This window comes from Varanus komodoensis, unplaced genomic scaffold, assembly GCF_004798865.1.
Source record: "Varanus komodoensis strain SLA01 unplaced genomic scaffold, ASM479886v1 scaffold1, whole genome shotgun sequence".
NCBI lineage: Eukaryota > Metazoa > Chordata > Lepidosauria > Squamata > Varanidae > Varanus > Varanus komodoensis.
The window spans coordinates 117,231,377-117,249,305 of record NW_025335268.1 but is presented as its reverse complement, the minus strand read 5'-3'; the positions used below and the strand labels follow the sequence as shown (position 1 = coordinate 117,249,305).

Sequence of the window (17,929 nt, the reverse complement as noted above, 5' to 3'; positions counted from 1 at the left end):
CATTCTTTAAGGACAGACGATAAAGGCAAGTTGGCACAAAGTCTTTCATTCACCTTGCAGCCAATCTTGGAAGTAGTGCAGCCACATCTTGGGCAGCTGGTGCTTCTCATCCCGCACTACATACTGAATCGCACTGAAGGCCTGGTGCAGGTCATAGAGGGACTCCTGTGAGTTGGGGTAGTCAAAGCCACCCTTGGTTACCACAAACATGTTGTAAAAAGAGAAGTACTTGAACTGAGCAGAAATGAAGGTGTGCTCCTTTGTGCCTCGTGGTACAATATCCGTCAGGTAGAGCCCATCATGCACCTTGGTTGTACCGTACAGGCTCAATCCCAGCAATGCCAGAAATAGGACTACCACAATTCCCTGAAAATGCAGAAAGAAAGAATCAAGGAGGGTGTGGTCAACCCCAACCTTTCTGTATAATCCAGCTTCTTCTCTTCTTGCTATAAAGAGATCTGCCTATTCTTAAGAAAGCAGACTGTTGCCTGGGCTTTGGAATGGTTATTATTTAGTTCCACTCTCTAGTGCCTGCCTGTGTGGTAATAGTTGCCTCCACTGGACAATTCCCTTGATGGCTTTTCAGTAGCACCATATACATGTTAATGACACGAACAATAATTTTAAAAATAGAATTTACATCCAAATGGGCCATGCTTTGGGAGCACAAAGAATACTTGCAAGACAAGAGCATCCGAAATAACAGGCAGGGAGTCACCTATGTCCAGAACCACACTGATGTTTCTCTTGGTTATCCCTGAGACACACAGTTCTTTTGTCTCAGTTCTGAATAATTTCTTTCTCTCAGTCAGACTGTCTTAGTTAAACCAAGATTTTTGGTACTAACGTAACTACTGAATCATGCATTAATCTGGACAGCCATCTGTCAGGGATGTTGTAGCTGTATCCTGCACTATACAGCCTACATTTGGTACCAGAAATATGGGTTATGCTTCCAGAATGAATGTGCAAAAGTAGACTAGAAATGCCATTCAGCTCTCATCTTTGAACAGCTCCATCAAACCTGACACATACACTGCAAGATCTCTCTATCTTCCAGACTGGTGAGAGAGGTACCATCAGAAGGAATATCCTCATATGAGATAGGTTAGAAGCACATAGTAAATATGCTCCAGTTTTGTTTGGTAGGAAATATGGCTCTCATCGCCAACAGACAGAGAAGGCCAGTTCCAAACTGCCTGCAACACACTCATCCTTTTCCTACCTAAGGCACAGTCCTTCGGAGTGACTCTCCACTGCCTACCTTAGTCTGACTCTGCAGCAGGATGGGTGCATATTTGTCACGAGCAAAACTGGAAAGGTTCCATCGACAAAAGGGCAATGGCACACACTCCTGGGCACCTTTGCCCTCATCCAGCTGTGCCAGGAGATCACGGGTGGAGCTGGCAGGAGTGAAGATTTGTGAGCCCAGAGGGTTGGCAGGTAGAAGAGTGGAGGGAGTGGTGAAGACATGCTGCGTGGGTGGTAGGATAGTGACCACATGCCGCCCAGAGGGGTCACACTGAGTGAAGGCCTGCACTGTAGTGGTGATGTGTGTGCTGGTGGTCAGTGCTGGATGACCATGGGGATACGCAGGTGCAGTGTGGTTGACATTCGCATCAGCATACTCTTGTGGCTGGATCTGGATGACCCGGGAGGAGCAGAGGCTGTGGGCAGAAGAGGACATTTAGAAACCACTTGCGGGGTGCAAACTATCCTAGCCATCCATGGACGTGGCAAAGATTAGACCCAGCATCTAGACATACCTAACACAAAAGAATTCTAGTTCTCCTGTTGAGCAGTTGGACAGAGCTTTGGAATGAAGGTGGACCCAAAGCCCATCATATATTCTTATAGGGTCTAATGGTTTTTCGGAGCTTGTTTGTTTTATGTGTATTTTGACTTGGTTTTTAGAGTCAAAATTCTACCCATAAAAAAGTATTTTTGAAACTTGTTGGAAACACTGCCACCTACTCATCTGGTTTTTGTTTTTGTTCTTTTTGCATTTTCCTTGCAGCTGTGCTTGATTCCCTATTGTTATGCCTAGTAATTTTCTCAAACCTCTGCCCCCAGATACAGCATTTGTCTCCTCTCCCAGCAAATGTGATGGAAGCAGGCCACGCCTTGGAAAGTACAGGAGCATCCCAAGAGAGAAGAGATTCTCCTGCTCTCTCTCACTTTGAAATCAGTACCTGTAGAAGCAGCACAGAATGTCAAGCCTCTTGTTTTCACGCCGGTGGAGGTCCAGGCTGAGAATGGCAGGGAAAATGAACAGCACCATGGTGAAGTTAAACACAACCACTACGGCAGCCTGTATTCATAAGGAGATGAAAAAGAGAGAAGTTAGAACATGAGCCATGTCATCCTCTATATAGATGGACTTCCATCCTGCCAATGCCAGTTCTCTTCAACCAAACAAATTTTAGCCAAGATCATGGAGACTGAAGGCCAAACTATGAAAGTGCTTTGCCCTTGAGTACAACAGCTTTCTTTCATAAGGTGCCAGGTCACAAACAAACCATGGCATGGGAGTGGGGCTTTAAACAATTATCAAACCTTTTTCAGTCTGAGGGCCAAATTCAGTTTTGGAGAAACTTTTAGCAGGAACAGGGGCAGACTCATGTGACTAATCAGTGGGGCCAAAGGCAAATGGGGCAGGACCAAAGTACAAAAAAACACCTTGCACTTTGTAGCTTAAAGCTCTTGCTACCATTAACTTAACCTTTGGAGAACCATTTCAACCTTTTAGAAGAGAAAAAAACCTGCAGCTGGGAGACCAGCCAATTGCAATGGATGGAAAAAAGGACAAGGCTTGTGTGCCTGCATGGAAGAAACACTAGTAGAAAGGCTTACCTGCAGAGAGAAGGCACGCAGAGCTGGAATAGGTACAAGGGCAGCCATGAAGAAGGCAATCATGTTATTGACAGAGGTGAGTGCCACACTGGTGCCACTACGTCGCAGGCATTCACCAGTTCGCTCCTGTGTTGGAAAAATGCAAATAAGATGCCATAAGCAATGAGTTGAAGGCCGGAGCTGAGTATGCAACAGCAGTACACAGGTACTCAAATGTGTGGGAACAAAGAAGTGATCTCACCTTAATGGGAACATGTTGGCCAGTTTCTGTGAAGGCGTGTGCCAGCAAGAACATGTCATCCACACCAATGCCCAGTGCCAGGAAGGGGAGCACCTATACAGACATGAAGAGAAATACAATTGGAGGAGCTTGGATCGGACTTACCAAACCAGCACAGAACTAGGTATAGGCACTAGGTTATGCTAAAAAGGAAATGGGGGAGATGGAGGCAGTGGGATGCACAGCCATCTGGCAGGGATGATGTTGCAGCTGTATCTTGCATTGTATGACCTACACTCAGCAGGGATTAACAGATGGATTCTGAGGTACTGCGTAGCTCTGTGTTTATATATATGCTTATTTTTACTTTCATGCTCAGGCTCTAATTTTCCCAAGCTCATATTGGCTAATGGCCATACAAGCTTTTCTACATTCTCCTAAAAGTATACAGTGTAACTCACATGCTGGAGCAACATAAGATTCATTTTGTTAGGCTCCTTCCTTTAGCTGAATACTTCAGGTACTTTAGCGACAGCCTTGTGCACATTCCTAATCAAGATGTAAATAATATTGTCTCAATGCAACTGTACAGTGGCTCATTTTAACTATTGTATGACTTCCCTCTCTTCATGTGAATGAAAAATCAGCATGTAGACTACTACAGTCCTCTGTGAGATTAAGATAGCAAGACAGTTAGTTCTGGAGCCTTGGGAAAATCCACTGCTTTGACAAAAATGCCAAATCTCAGCACTGCTTAACTTGAGAAATCAGAGAGGCTGGTCTGTTCTAAAGTGTGCAGAGAAAGAGAAAGAGGGACTGACAGAGAGTGAAGGAAGGTCATGGTTATCAGGATGCAAGAGGAAAGGTGAACCTCTCCAGTGTGTGACATACCTGGGTGGTGGCTGCATTAAATGAGATGCCTAGCAAGGAGCAGAGTCCAAGTCCTGCTGCCACTGAAAGGGCAACTAGGAGAACACCAGCCAGGCCCACTGCACCCTGTGATTTGGAGCAGTCCCAGTGTAGCATGGTGACACAGGCATACGCTAGCTGCAAGAAGATGACAGTGACAATTAGTGAGAAGGAAGGAAGGACAGTTACAAAAGGAATCAGAGCAGGCAAGAGAGAAGGAAGAAGTAGCTACACACCATCAGAAGGTACCCGCCAGCCACACGGATTGCGCTCACATCTGAGAAGGATTTCATGATGTCATTGAGGGTGGTGGTAGAAAAGGCGTGGATAGTCTGGGAGGAATTTGCTGGGAGGGATTCCTGGGCCAACTGGAAAGACACAAGATCTGTGAAATACTGGAAGAGGAACACAGTCATTATCTCAGTGGCTATGCTCGCACTGCAGTCTGTCTCACATACATGCATGCACAGGATCCACTTGCATACCTACCACATTCAGAACATGGAGAAGAGGAGATGTTGCCGAGACCTACACCTCTTGCTAAAACATTCACCCATAAGCAGCCTGTTGCTCAGTGAAGAAATTTGATTACAGTACACACAAGCATCTGCAGGATCTAGAATCTATTCAAGAAGGGATCTATTAATAACCACTCTTATCTAGCAAGCCAGTAATATCCACATATCTAACAATAGAGGCCCTGCTCAAGTTCATCAGATCTCTTTCTAGTATCAAGATTACATTGATTTGGCGTCACTACACCAAAATGTCACAAGGTGTCAAAACAGCAAGTTCCTATATTTATCATGAAGCCAACAAGGCTGAGCACTGTGAGAGATCCCAACTCTGCAGCTGGGGGAAAGAAGTGATCATCTTTGTTTTGCTTTGAATGCATTCTGTATATTCACAGGCATTCATGCTCCTATAGGTCCACAACCTTTTATGTTTACAAATGTACATCTGCATGCAGTTCCCCCGCATCGCTTAACCACAGACCTGCATGCATTTCTGCATGTTACCTTCCTGACATTCAGCATTTTGTAGATATGCCTATGCACAAAGACAACACCCTTCAATCAAGGAGCCTCAGTGTCTCCACACAGATGCCAGAGCTGTTTTGCTACAACCTTTGCCCATCTCACCTCAACAAACTCACGCTGCCAGGCCTCCAGCACAGCAGCTGCCTTCTCCTCACTCCAGCTGATATCATGGATCTCATAGTCATCCCGGTAGTGCTCAAAAAGCTGGCGGGGGCTCATCAGCAGGAACATGCTTTGCAGGGCTTCAGCTCTGTAGGAAGAGAGGAAGGCTCAGGGAAACCTCCTACTCATGATCAAGGATGCTGGAGTCCTTTGCCCTCTGGATAACAGGGACCCACTCCTCCCCCAGCTTGAGGGGGAAGCAGGAGCTCTGATTTCCAACTTCCTTTTTTTCCTGAAGCTGATTCACAGGTTCCCCCTTTCTGCCTCTTTCAGTACAACAAGCTTCTCACATCCCCACATCTAAATGTACCCAAAGTGAACCCATGCTGGATTAATCAGCTTCTTGGGAAACAAATCAATACCTAGTACTCCAAGTACAGCATGAGACAGTAGGCTCACAATTGCCAATAGGCTTGCAATATGTAGGATGCCTACCAGTTGCTCCTGGCGTCAGGTTGTGGATATGCACTTAGCACTCCAAAGAATATGAACCTCAGCAGCATCAAGTTACAAGCTGGCCTGGGGTAGTTTACCATCACCCCCAATTGTCAGAGGGGCAAGAGTGAGAGTCAGTATGCAGCAGCCCTGTCTTCCCCACTCCTACTTTACGACTTTGTCTATCATCTTTAATTAATCCTGCTAGGAAGGAAGAGTCATCTGCCTTGCAAAAAGAATTTCTTAACTATCAGGTTCTTTCCAGTCAGAGAGATCATCTTGATGTGGATGGACAAACACACACTTACCTCTGAAGTTTGCCCTGAGAATCCTTCACTGTGCCACCCAGGATCAGCTCCTCTTGCCAGTGCATGTATTTTTGGGAGAAGCCGTGGCAGCCACCTGTGAGCTCAGAGGGAATGTCTGGTTCCTGGTGGTACAAAAAGAAAGATCTTTTGACACGTCAGCAATAACTTAGGACATGAACACAAGGGGGGAAAAGATTGCAATCTTTCTGCAAAGGGAGTATAAATCAGACTACTCCCTTTTTGTGAGCAAAAAATCACACCTTTGGTTTTACTTGACACCTTGGCTTTTAAAAGCTGCCCAGAAAAAGAAAAGGAAAAAAATCTATTTGGAGCCTCTTTAGGGCAATGTTCACAATTGGTACCTACTGCACTTGGCAGCAGATAATCCTCAAGACTTTGACTTAAAGAGGCTTCACATTTCCACCCTTATGAAACTACTAATCTCTTGCAGTTGTGTAAGCGTGGGTAAAAAGACATTTTTCTTCCCAAACCCCTATTTTTACAGATCATGTTTGCATTTTTAATATGATCTGCCAGCCAGTAGCAATCCCTTCAAAGTACCACTGGGCATTTTGAAAGGCTGTTAGGGGCTTCCAAAATGTGAATCACAAAAGCTGTCTGTTGTTTACCCCAAAAGGTAAATGTCAAAAAGGCACACTGGATTTAAATAATTGTGGTGGGGATGGTTGCAAGTCACATGGGATAGCCAGCACTGGAGGAGGGGGCACCCTGGCACACTTGGCAGAAGCAACAAGGGCTCTTTGCTGCTTTTGCTGAGTGAGTTGCTGGCTGTTTGCCAGTACCTATGATGGGATAACCACCCATGTTCAGATGACACAAAAACCCATTATGGGTACAACAAATCATAAAACAAGTCACGGGTTGTCAGACTGGCTTGTTGCCCTCAAAGCAGCCACCCTGTGGCAGTTGGTTCAGCTATGCATGACACGACAACCCATACTGCATATATCCCATGACAGGTTGTCATGTCATGCAGACTCAGTCATCATCACACTTCAGATAATGAAGCAGGCTTTAAACTGCTGCTTAGCCATTAATTTAGTGAACTCTTGGGGAGATGGTACTTCTCAATTTCAGTTTCCCATTTATTAAAATAGAAATAAATACTAAAACTGGCAAGGCAATTTGCACATTAACAGCACTACTGGACTGATCTCTCCCCCCTATAAATCAAGAGTTAACAACATTCCCTCAAACTCTTCCAACATTCTATCATATGCAGGTGTACAAAGAATGGAACCTTATATGGGGCTATGCAAACAGAAGTCTTCATGCAGTCCACATCTACATTCATGCAGCCCACAGATACAACACAAGTCCCAAGCAATGGGAGAAGCAGGAAACTACTGGATCTAAATACTTCCAATTCATTAATTTTTTAAAATCTTATTAAGTTTATATCCCATCATTCCTCCAAGGAGCTCAAGGCAATGTATACAATTCTCTCAACATCCAGTGACAAAGGTGGGGCTGAGAGATAGTTACTGATTGGCCTGAGATGATCCAGTTAGCTTGATGGCCGAGTAGGGATTTGAGCTGAGTCTCTTAAGCAAAAGCACCTTCGAGAAGCTCACAGATCAACCTCACTTTTATATATGGTATATATCTTCACTGTTCATATCCCATAGCCACTGATGATAAAGATATTATATATTTGTTTTATTATAAAATAATATCACCCAGTGAACTTCATGGCCAAGTGGAGATTAGAATACAAATCTCCAGAGTTTAAATCCAATACTCTAACTTCTACATCTCTAGCTATAGTGAACAATATCAGGTGGATGGATTCAGTACCTACTGACATTTGCCTAATGGAACAAAGAAACTCAGGAATAACAATAGCTCTTATAACAGATAACATATAGTCTGGCTCCCTTACTGTAAGAGATGAGCAAATATACTGCCTATTCAAATTTGACCGTGCAGATACAGTCATAATATATACAGCAACTGCAAGACTGTATGTAAGTTTGACTGCTGGCACACTGGGTGTTCCCTTCAATCCTGTCGGCATCTTTTTTCTGCTCCTGTGGTGGCAGCAAGAGAAACCGGATAGCCAAAATGATAACAGTCTGGCTTTCAAGCCAGGAAATGCGAAATTATGGTTGCAACCCTGTCCTCCGCTCCTAGTGCTTGCCCTTGGCCATATGTGCTGTGTGAGCGCGAGCGCATGCCAGCACACACACGCACACACAGCTTCCAAACCCTGCACTTTCCCAAAACTCCTAAGCTGCCATCTGTTTCAGGACACATTCCAACTATGACCACCTGCTGCCCAGCACTTGCATTACGTCTGCTGGGATCAGCACCACCAGTCCTGCCTGTGTCTCTCTGGCATAATGCCATGCATTCCACATCTCCTCCCATGCTTAGCCACAGAAGGGTAAAGTTAATGGAATGGAGGATCCCACAGTTAGTTGACCCCCTCCCCATTTTGGGCACACACTGCCAGAAAAGAGGTTCCCAGCACCAATGAGACATAAAGTAGCTGTCCTATTGTTTTGTATAAACATTACAGTCTGAAGAGCTCTGTAAGATCATTGAGTCTATTCTCCCCTCCTCCCAAAGTCCACGTCACAGAAACTCCTCTATGTTTTATAGCCAGAATGTTCATTTTCTTTGGCTATATCAGTCTTGTTTCATGGTACTTAATATGTGACTTGGCAACTAGCTTGAAACAGAGGCTGCAAATGATTTTAAAAAACACTTTTATTTGGATGACTTGAGTTCAGAGCAATTAATGGAATACTTTGCTTCATTTTCCATGTTTGTCATTTATGAATGCAATTTGCTAATCTCTAACTTTTTGCCCCAATTAACATTCATCATTCACTAACTTCTTCATGCAAATGAAAAAATTTTACATCAATTCTGCAAAGCATTCACAATTGAATGTGAATTCACAATTACATTTCATTATATTACAAGTCTCTCTGTCTTCCCTGTTTTTAAAATAACATGGCTATTACAAAGAAGCAGTCCAACCCTATATTACTGTATCTCTTAATCTCAGATCCAGCTTTTTATGAGAGATGCAAAAAATGACTTTGTACATTGAAGAATTTGTTCAAATCATACCCACATTGAAATGACCCATCCAGTCTCAATACCTATAATCCTTCCCTTCCCTGTCTCCTGGAATGCTTACTCAATGTTTGCATTTGCAACCTCAGAGAAGTGGTTGGTAGAGTGGGGATGCAAAGATCTAGATGGAATCGGTCTCTCTTGTGCTGACTGGAGTTCTTTTCTATCCTTGGCCCTGGCCAGGAACCAAGTCAAGCTGAGATCAAATCCACAAACACTCAGGAATGCTAGCAGACCCCTTCTTTGTCAAAAGCACACAAATCTTTATACAAAGTATGGAATGCCCATAAAACAAGTGTGTGGAAGCACATGCACAGCAGGCATGCAGGCAGCATATGTGCAAGTCAACCTCATGAGCTCACTTAGACTTGCTTCCTGCCAGATATCCATGTAAATGTTTGATGTAAGATGAACTTAGGGCAAAGGAGAAAGGAGGGCAAAGGAGACAAGGAAATCTGATTGATTCCTATCTCCAAATCAGATTCCTCACACATTGTTAGCTCAGAGTTCCAGCTCCAAAAAACAACTTTCCAAGGTCAGAGCTGGGATTCTGAAGAATCCTAAAAGCATAGAACTGTGCTGTCAAAGATGAGGCTTTAAAAATGTTGGGACAGGCCTTGTGGCTGTCTGGCAGTCCGGTTCCAAAGTTATTTGTGCAGTGGGACTGACTATTGTTCACTTAAATGCTGGGTCATCAAGTCCAATTTGACATAATTCTGGCTGAGGATTAGCTTCTAAGGGAGCTGATAAGTTTGTGTTTGGAATAGAAATGCACCTCCCATCAAATTAAAAACAATACATTTTAAAGCACGAAGCAATAAAGCAGCAGCAAACGAACATTAAAGCAGAGAAACAGCAAGATTTTAAAATTGCCCAGTTCAGCTGGTACCAAAAACTTAGTAAAGTGGGAAATAGTAAGGTACCCCTCGAGTGAATAATCCACTATGTGGATATCCTGACTAAAAAAAGATTAATATCTAGTGATCAGCCTCAATTCTGAAAGTGAAAGCACTTCTAGGGGACCCCCCCACACACACACACAGGATCCCCAAAGAAATTCAAGAACAACCTTGTTCTTGTTTTGGCACCAGGGAATGATGTTTCTTTTTCTCTGAAAACTTTCAAGAACACATTTGAAATGTGTTATTTATTCTGATACCTGTTGTTCTTCTTACTTAGCGCAATTATTATATTTCTTTGGGGCATCCACCAAGAAGGCCATTCTTCTATTTACTGCAGGGCCATCTTAGCAGCATTATGGGCCCTGGGCAAAGCAGTGTACTGGGGCCCCTATGACAACTACAGCAACTGTTAATTTTGGAAGTTTTCCAATTTTCCAAGGGTTTACATACACAGATCAGTATGGGGCCCACGGGCATGCGCCCATCAGGCCCATGTGTTAAGATGGCCCTGATTTACTGTCCCCTTTACCTCCTGAAGGGACGACTCTTTTAGAAGGACCTCCTGCCAAGTTCTTAATGGGAGGGTAGATATATACAGGAGCAAGCAGTCCTTTAGGTAGCCAAATCCTGTCATGCTGATCAGATATTGTATGGGTGTTCCCCCTGTTTTTTTCATTCAAAGCAACTGGGGCGGGGGGGATGAGATTTAAATCATCTTCCTTATTTTCTGATATCTAAATTGGCCCCTGCCTCACCAGAGACTATATTTTATATTAACTTTTGATAGTGATTTTATAGATAACTGGTTTCATTGCTGCATTTTTAGTATTTTACTGTAAGCCACCTAGAGAATCCATTTGGATTAGTAGATGGCATACAAATTTAATAAATAAACGAATAAACCTTTTTCTCTCGTTTGGCTTCAAGGAGAGACTCAGATGATGGAAACATTTGCTCCTTAACAAATGTTATGAACAACAGACAGTCTTGTGGAACCTTAAAGATTAACATATTTACTGTAGCATAAAACTTTGTGGGACATATTCACCTCATAAGATGCAAGTGATGAAGTGGACAGTGTCCATAAAGGATTATGCCATAATACATGTAGTTCAGGTGGCACAAGACTTAATTGTTTTGTTGCCACAGCTACCATTCCAGAAAACCTTACAAATATATCCCTTATACACTGCAAGCTGGTGCCAGGAGAAAGCATGTTATATTTCCGTATGTAAAATTTCTGATCATTGCTCTGGACAAGCAATTAAGCAATGCTTAATTAGGATTTTCCTAATGATTCACAGAATCATTGACCTGTTGCTTGCAGCTTGCTGAATACCCATTCCCATTGGCAATTGCACTGTCTTTGCAAAACAGAGGATTTGCACAATTTGAGCAACGAGCAGTGACCAAACAGCAGATTTGCATAAATTTTCTCCACAGGCTAAAACGAAACTGAATTGACCTAATAAAGACTTTTGTGAAAAATAAAAAACTTGCATAAATTGAACCAGGAATTGGGAATAAAATGAATAGGAGCACACATCCTAAGTTTGCAAACATTTTTCAATAGTCATGTACAACTGCTTACATCTGGGGCTCTGAATTGAGCATGCTTGCATGTTTTGCAAGAAAAAGCAATTCTCTTATATCCCTAAGTATCCTATCATTTGAGTTGTCAACTGCAGTCTGAGTTACAGTAAAACAAACAAACAAACCTCTTACCACTTTACCTTTGGCAAGAATTAGATCTCTAATTCATACAAGCACAGAATGTTTGGACAACATTTTGGATTCTGACCTACCTTCTTGCTTTGGCTGTTGGGGGCACTAGTAGGACACTCAGGGTCAAATGGGTCCAGGCAAGGCCGTTCCATATAGGCCTGGCCAACCTCAGCCTTATCCAGCATCTCTTTGAATCCTTCTAGTGAGGCAAACTGGCCCAGTTCTTCCATCAGTTGCATAGGGTCTAGGTTGGTCCACTGGATATCCCGTCGGCCCCTGTAGAGAAAGACAGTTGTACTTCAATAGTGCAGGAAGAGTACCTGGATCACATCACTTACTGATATTTCTTGAAGCAGATGCACTACTGGGTTCATACACTGCCATGCACTGACTACCAGGGGAGCAGTTTGAGATGAAATTCAAATATAGATCTGAGATTCCTGTACCTAAATAAAGTTTAATTTTCAGAAAACTACTTGAAGGCTCAGACAGGTTCCAACTATGCTCTTTCAGAGCTAATCACAACCCATACAGGTGTCTATTGAGCCTCTTTTATATAAATGATATAGTTGGACTCTTGCATAACCAGAAATATTATGTGACCAACATTCTAAATAGATTTGTAAATATACCACTTTACACAGATGACATGATGTTATTGCCAGCAAATCAAGTTGGCCTGAGAAGATTGTTTCAGATGGTTTAGATTTTACTATGCAGAAAATGATTTGTGCATTAATCACACTAAATCCAAAGTCACATTTTTTGGCAAAAAGAAGAAAGTGCATAAATGTATATAAATGCAAAAAAAGCTACAGCAGGCAAATTCTTCTTGCTACCTTGGCATAATTTTCTCAGCTACAGGTTCTTGGGAACTACAAAAAAAGAAAAGTGAATTAAAAGCAGCTGCCGGTCTACAATCTCTAAACAGACTCCTGAATTTCATGGGACATTATGTCAAATTCTAAATATTGTCAAGGCAAAGGTGATACAACTGTTAATTTTTGGTGTGGAAATCTGGGGCTTTGATGATTTGACCAACACTGAGAGAGTCAAAAACCATTTTTGTGTATGATTTTTGGAGTTTCAAAATCTATCTTATATAATTAGAGCAAAATTGGGTATAGGAATGATTTCTGGTTTAATGTGTATAAGAATGGTAAATTACTGCTGCATAGTCAATCAGATGTTGGAAAATAAACTTCCAAAGATTTGCCTAGAGGACTAATTTTATATGAACAGTTTCAGCTCCCAAGATTTACAAAATTACCCTCAAACTTTGGATTCTCTGTACAGGCATTGATTCCAAAGGGAAAGAATATTGGAGACACTTTTAAACAAGTTTTGGATATAAATCACTCAATCTTATATACTGTAGATTCCCCGAAAATAGACCGGGTCTTATATTAAATTTTGTTCCAAAAGACACATTAGGGCTTATTTTCAGGTGATGTCCTATTTTTCCTTATGAAAGCCATAAGATTCTTGCCCCAAGAGTCCTCCACGATTCCTTTCTTGTACTCGACAGAATAGCTCTTTCTTTTTGCACCCATTTTGCATCCATGTATTAAGTATGCCTGTTACAACACACGATGTATTGACGTTATTTGTATGTTGTGTCTATACTCTGGTCATTCAGCAATACGTCACGCATTCATCCGTTTACATAGGCATTTACCTCTCGTCCAAAGGCACCTGCTTCAGTATTTACAAATACTTAATTATAATGTATATTATCATTTATTTTAAGTATTAATGTCAATGATATTATTTATTTATATTTAATTATATATTATCATTATTATTTTATAATTCAATACATCTATTGTGTGTTGCAACGGATGTACTACCGTGTTTCCCTGGCCGTCTGGCTGACGATCTTAACTGGGGCTTATTTTTGGGGTAGGGCTTATATTATGAGCATCCTGAAAAATCATGCTAGAGCTTATTTTCCAGTTAGGTCTTATTTTCGGGGAAACACGGTAATTGCCATTATATCCTCTAAAATTATAGACTCATAGAATAGTAGAATTGGAAGGGGCTGTGAAGGCCATTGAGTCCAACCCCCCGCTGTTGCAGGACACAATTTACACCATCCCACTCAGGTGGCTGTCCGGTTTTATCTTGAATGTCTCTAGTGTGGGAGAGCCCACAACATCTCTAGGCAACTGGTTCCACTGCTGTATTGCCCTCTGACAGTGAGGAAACTTTTCCTGATATCCAGCCTGAACTTGGGTTGTCTCAATTTGACTTGATTATTCTGTGTCTTACACTTTGGTATCAGTAAGAAGCGATTTTGACCTTCCTCTTTGTGACAGCCTTTGAGGTACTTATCGAGAGATATCATATCCCACCCCCTCAGTCTTCTCTTCTCAAGGATGAACACACCCAGTTCTTTCAGTCTCTCCTCATAGGGCAGTGTTTCCAAACCCTGGGTCATTCTTGTTGCCCTCCTATGGACCCTTTCTAATTTTTCTGCATCTTTCTTAAACCTGAACACAGTATTCCAGATGGTGTCTGAAATAGGCAAATGGTTAGCAGGTACAAAACATCAACATCAATATGAAAAAAGTTTGACATATCCTATGATAATGGAACACTGGAAAGCTTTTACCAGGCTATGTTTGGAACAAATGGATTCAAGGATGAGACTAAGGAGATTTCAGAGCATACCAGTTCAAGATAGACTGTGTATCTGTGGATCCCTAGAAGTAGAAGACTTGACCGATTATATGTTTCATTGACAGTTATGTACTGACACTAGAAAATGTAATCTAGAACCATTCCTAAAAAACATGAAGTACTGGGAAGAGAAAGAAAAGTTGGGTTTTCTGCTTCAAGAGACAAACTGACATGTGACAAATACAGCCTTGTTTGTGATAAAGCCTGCCAGATGCAGGGAAGAGTTTGCAGACTTTCTCTCAGCAAATTATCAAGAATGTTTGGAAAATATGATTGTGGCCCAATAGTCCTTCCACCTGTAAATGGCTTATTCTATCTGCATTTTAGTAATAGTAACCTGTTTTGAGGATGTTTAATATATTAGTTTTATATGCTAACTCTAATCACTCTTCATATACTATGACTAATGCATTGTATATGTTTGTTTTACTCTGTCATGGTCTAAGGACTTGTGCAATAAACACTTCTAAAGTGGGAAAAACAGCGCGCATCCAACTATCAGTTATGAAGAAAGAATTCTTGGCAGAAGCCTTCTACTTAGCTTTACAATGAGCTTTGTGGTTCTTTTTGCTTTTGGACCCATCAAGACTTAACAGAGTAAGACAAGGAATCAGAGTTTGTGATTTTCTGTGCTTGGTGGGTATAGTTTTAACCCTTGGAAGGAGCTTTTATCATATTTAATAACATTGATTGCAACTATTCTTGTTCTTGCATTTATGTAATCAAGGCAGCAGCACCCATGCACAACAGTGCAGACTCCAGGAAACCCAGGCTAGGACGTGAAATGGAATGGAGGGGTTGGAGTCTTGATCAGGGAGCACTCCATGCTGTAACGGTTTGTTGCAGGTCCAACCTGACTCCTTTTATTTATTATTTCCTTGTCAAGAATTTCCACTTCATTGGCTCCAGTGAGAAAGGAAAAAACCCAAAGTTAGCCTCCCTGATAGCAGTGACCACTCCATCCATCTTCCCAAAACACAGCATAGACTATGATGGAAATCTACACATAATACACAGACATATTTAGTCTATAAATAGGGACTACTGATGATACTTGGACTAACTCTGATGATACTTGGACTACTGCTGCTTTCTCCACAAAAAATGCTTGTTCGAATTTTGCAACAAAGGGGAAAGCACTTTAAAAGGCAGCTGCATGGTTTCAAGTGCGGTTTTTGAAGAAAGGTTAGCAGTGACTGAGTAGTCAGCTGCTATTTTGAAAAAAGATGCTCAGGTGGGAGGAGGTGGGAGGGGAACAATACAACATGGTTATCCCGTGTGGTCCCTTCTCACTTCTGGTTGAACTCAAATTTCAAATCAACAACCAGTAGCTGAACCGCTGAAGACAAACTGGAAAAAGTTCAGAGGAGGGTGGCAAAGATGATCAGAGGATTGTAACCAAAGTGTTATGAGGAGAAATGGAAAGAACTGGGCATGCTTAGCCTCAAATATTTTCAAATATTTGAAAGGCTGTCATACAGAGGAGGACCAGGTTCGTTTCTCAATCATCCTAGAGTACCATGGAATAATGGGCTCAGATTACATGAGGCCAGATTCTGACTGGAAATCAGGAAAAATTCCCTGACTGTTAGAGCAGTGTAGCAATGGAACCAATTACTCAGGGGAGGTTGTAGGCTCTTCCACACTGGAGGCATTGAAGAGGCAGTTGGACAGCCATCTGTCAGGGATGCTTTATCTTAGAGTCTTGCTTTGAGCAGGAGGTTGGACTTGTCAGTCTTACAGGCCCCCTCCAATTATACTATTCTATGATTTGGGACATAGAAGAGAGCATGACTGCCAACTAAGCATGCTGGATAGCAACAGGAGAACTGGGAAGAAGGGTAGCCATGGTGCCCTAGGGGCTTCTGCAGGGACACTGGCTCAGAGTCCCCTCTAGGGTCCATTCCTAGACCCATGTTTCACACACTTATCACTGACAAGAGAAACCATCAGTAACGTAATTATGAGGAAAGGGCATTTTGCACATAGAGGAGCATCTTGCATAAAAGAACCTAGTCTCACAAACCCCCACAGAAATCAAGGAACTTGCTAGCATTTCCTGGTAAAACCTTATCAGGTATCTTGGGACTTTAAATAGAAACACCCAAGCCTGCTCCAAAACCTGGAGATGTCAGGACAGAGCACACCATACAGATAGGTAAAGAAAGGTGTGATACATGTTGTAATTTATAACTGCTGCAACCATTTTCCTCCAACCTGCTCTGTCATATGTGAATGCTGTGTCTTATCTAAAACATATTGCTGTAACACTGCAATACACCACTCCCCTGCAATCTTGCAGGAAACTTACTCCTGTATGCAGGTAAGCTCTCCACTGATAAAGGTCAGCCATCCCCCCATCCCCTCCACCCAGCACTACCACTGTTGGCCTAGCTCTCACAAGCCGGTTCACCTTGTAGGATCACATTTTGGATGCAGTCCAACTGCCTCTCGAATACCTCCAGTGTGGGAGAGCCCACAACAAGTCATCCCTGTAGATACAGAATTCCACTGCAACCTCTAAAGATCAGATGCAGACTGTAGATACAATCCCCCCACTCAAGGGAGGGAGTAAGAGAATGAAGGGGAGGGATGAGTACTGGCATAACACTCAGGTGGCACCATTCCTTCTTCTTTCTCATTATGTCACAGGCTATGCATCCAGGTTTAGGAATGATATACTCCAATAGATTTGTTTGCTACTCAGGGTGTCTCCCTTTGCTTTTCAAAAGCCGCTTCCATACAGGTACAGAATCCATGCTGTACCAGGCTGACCATGAAACAGGCCCACTCCATGACTAGCGGTAGTGGCTCTTCTTCCATAGAGTTGTTGACCTACTTCCTCCAGGCAGGCTCTTGTATCCATGCAAGCCACATGATGGACAGTTTAACAGCAGTTGAAGGTTTTCCTAGCATGGGCCTCATGCAATGAGGGACACTGTATCTGCTAGCTTATGTTGCCTATGCCTTGCATGGTAGTTTGGCAGATTTATATAATATTTTTATTTTGGTTTTGTATTTTCTGGTTCTCTTGCTTTCTCCTCCCATGCCACACATATTGGAGAGAGTAGCTGTTCCACAGTGTAGCAGTGAGGTATCTCCAGTCCTGGCAAGATATGAGGCAGGATGTTCTGTAAGGTTTCTTTAATCAGGAAAACAAATCTTCCCAAACTTTGGCTTAAATTAAGGAGGGGATACGAATATTCACCTGTAATGTCCTGCCCAGTATTCTTGTAAATAGATGCCAGTTTGGATGAAAGGAATGTTTGTTTTGACTCTGAAAAGTAAGAATCTGTGAAGTGGAACCAGGAATGAAAGCTCCCTATGCAATTGTGGTCATGATTTCTCTATGAATTCCTTTGAAGTTTAAAGCAAGGCAAAAATGAATAAATCCTCAACTGTTTTGTTTTTCTCTACATTATTGTTCTTTTCTCTTTGAATCTCAGAGCAGCTAGGTTTTCAAAGTCCATATTTCTGAGGTGTAAAATCAGAGGTGGGGAGTTCCTTAAGGGTATTTTAACATTCATATAGTTATCACTGTGTAAGTAGGTTACTACATTTGGGCGGGAAGCAGGGGTCAGGCTA

General features: G+C 42.3%; 1 protein-coding gene across 1 annotated transcript in view; it reads right to left on the bottom strand.

Moving 5' to 3' along the window:
* Positions 1-17,929, bottom strand: part of PTCH2 (patched 2) — a 68,774-nt gene that overhangs the window by 11,137 nt on the left and 39,708 nt on the right. The window contains exons 6-15 of the mRNA XM_044441876.1: positions 11,743-11,938; positions 5,928-6,049; positions 5,125-5,272; positions 4,219-4,350; positions 3,965-4,120; positions 3,095-3,187; positions 2,854-2,979; positions 2,193-2,311; positions 1,265-1,667; positions 54-366 (exon numbers count right to left, since the gene is read on the bottom strand). Coding sequence (XP_044297811.1) covers positions 54-366; positions 1,265-1,667; positions 2,193-2,311; positions 2,854-2,979; positions 3,095-3,187; positions 3,965-4,120; positions 4,219-4,350; positions 5,125-5,272; positions 5,928-6,049; positions 11,743-11,938 — 1,808 coding nt within the window. The remainder of the gene's footprint in view (positions 1-53; positions 367-1,264; positions 1,668-2,192; positions 2,312-2,853; positions 2,980-3,094; positions 3,188-3,964; positions 4,121-4,218; positions 4,351-5,124; positions 5,273-5,927; positions 6,050-11,742; positions 11,939-17,929) is intronic.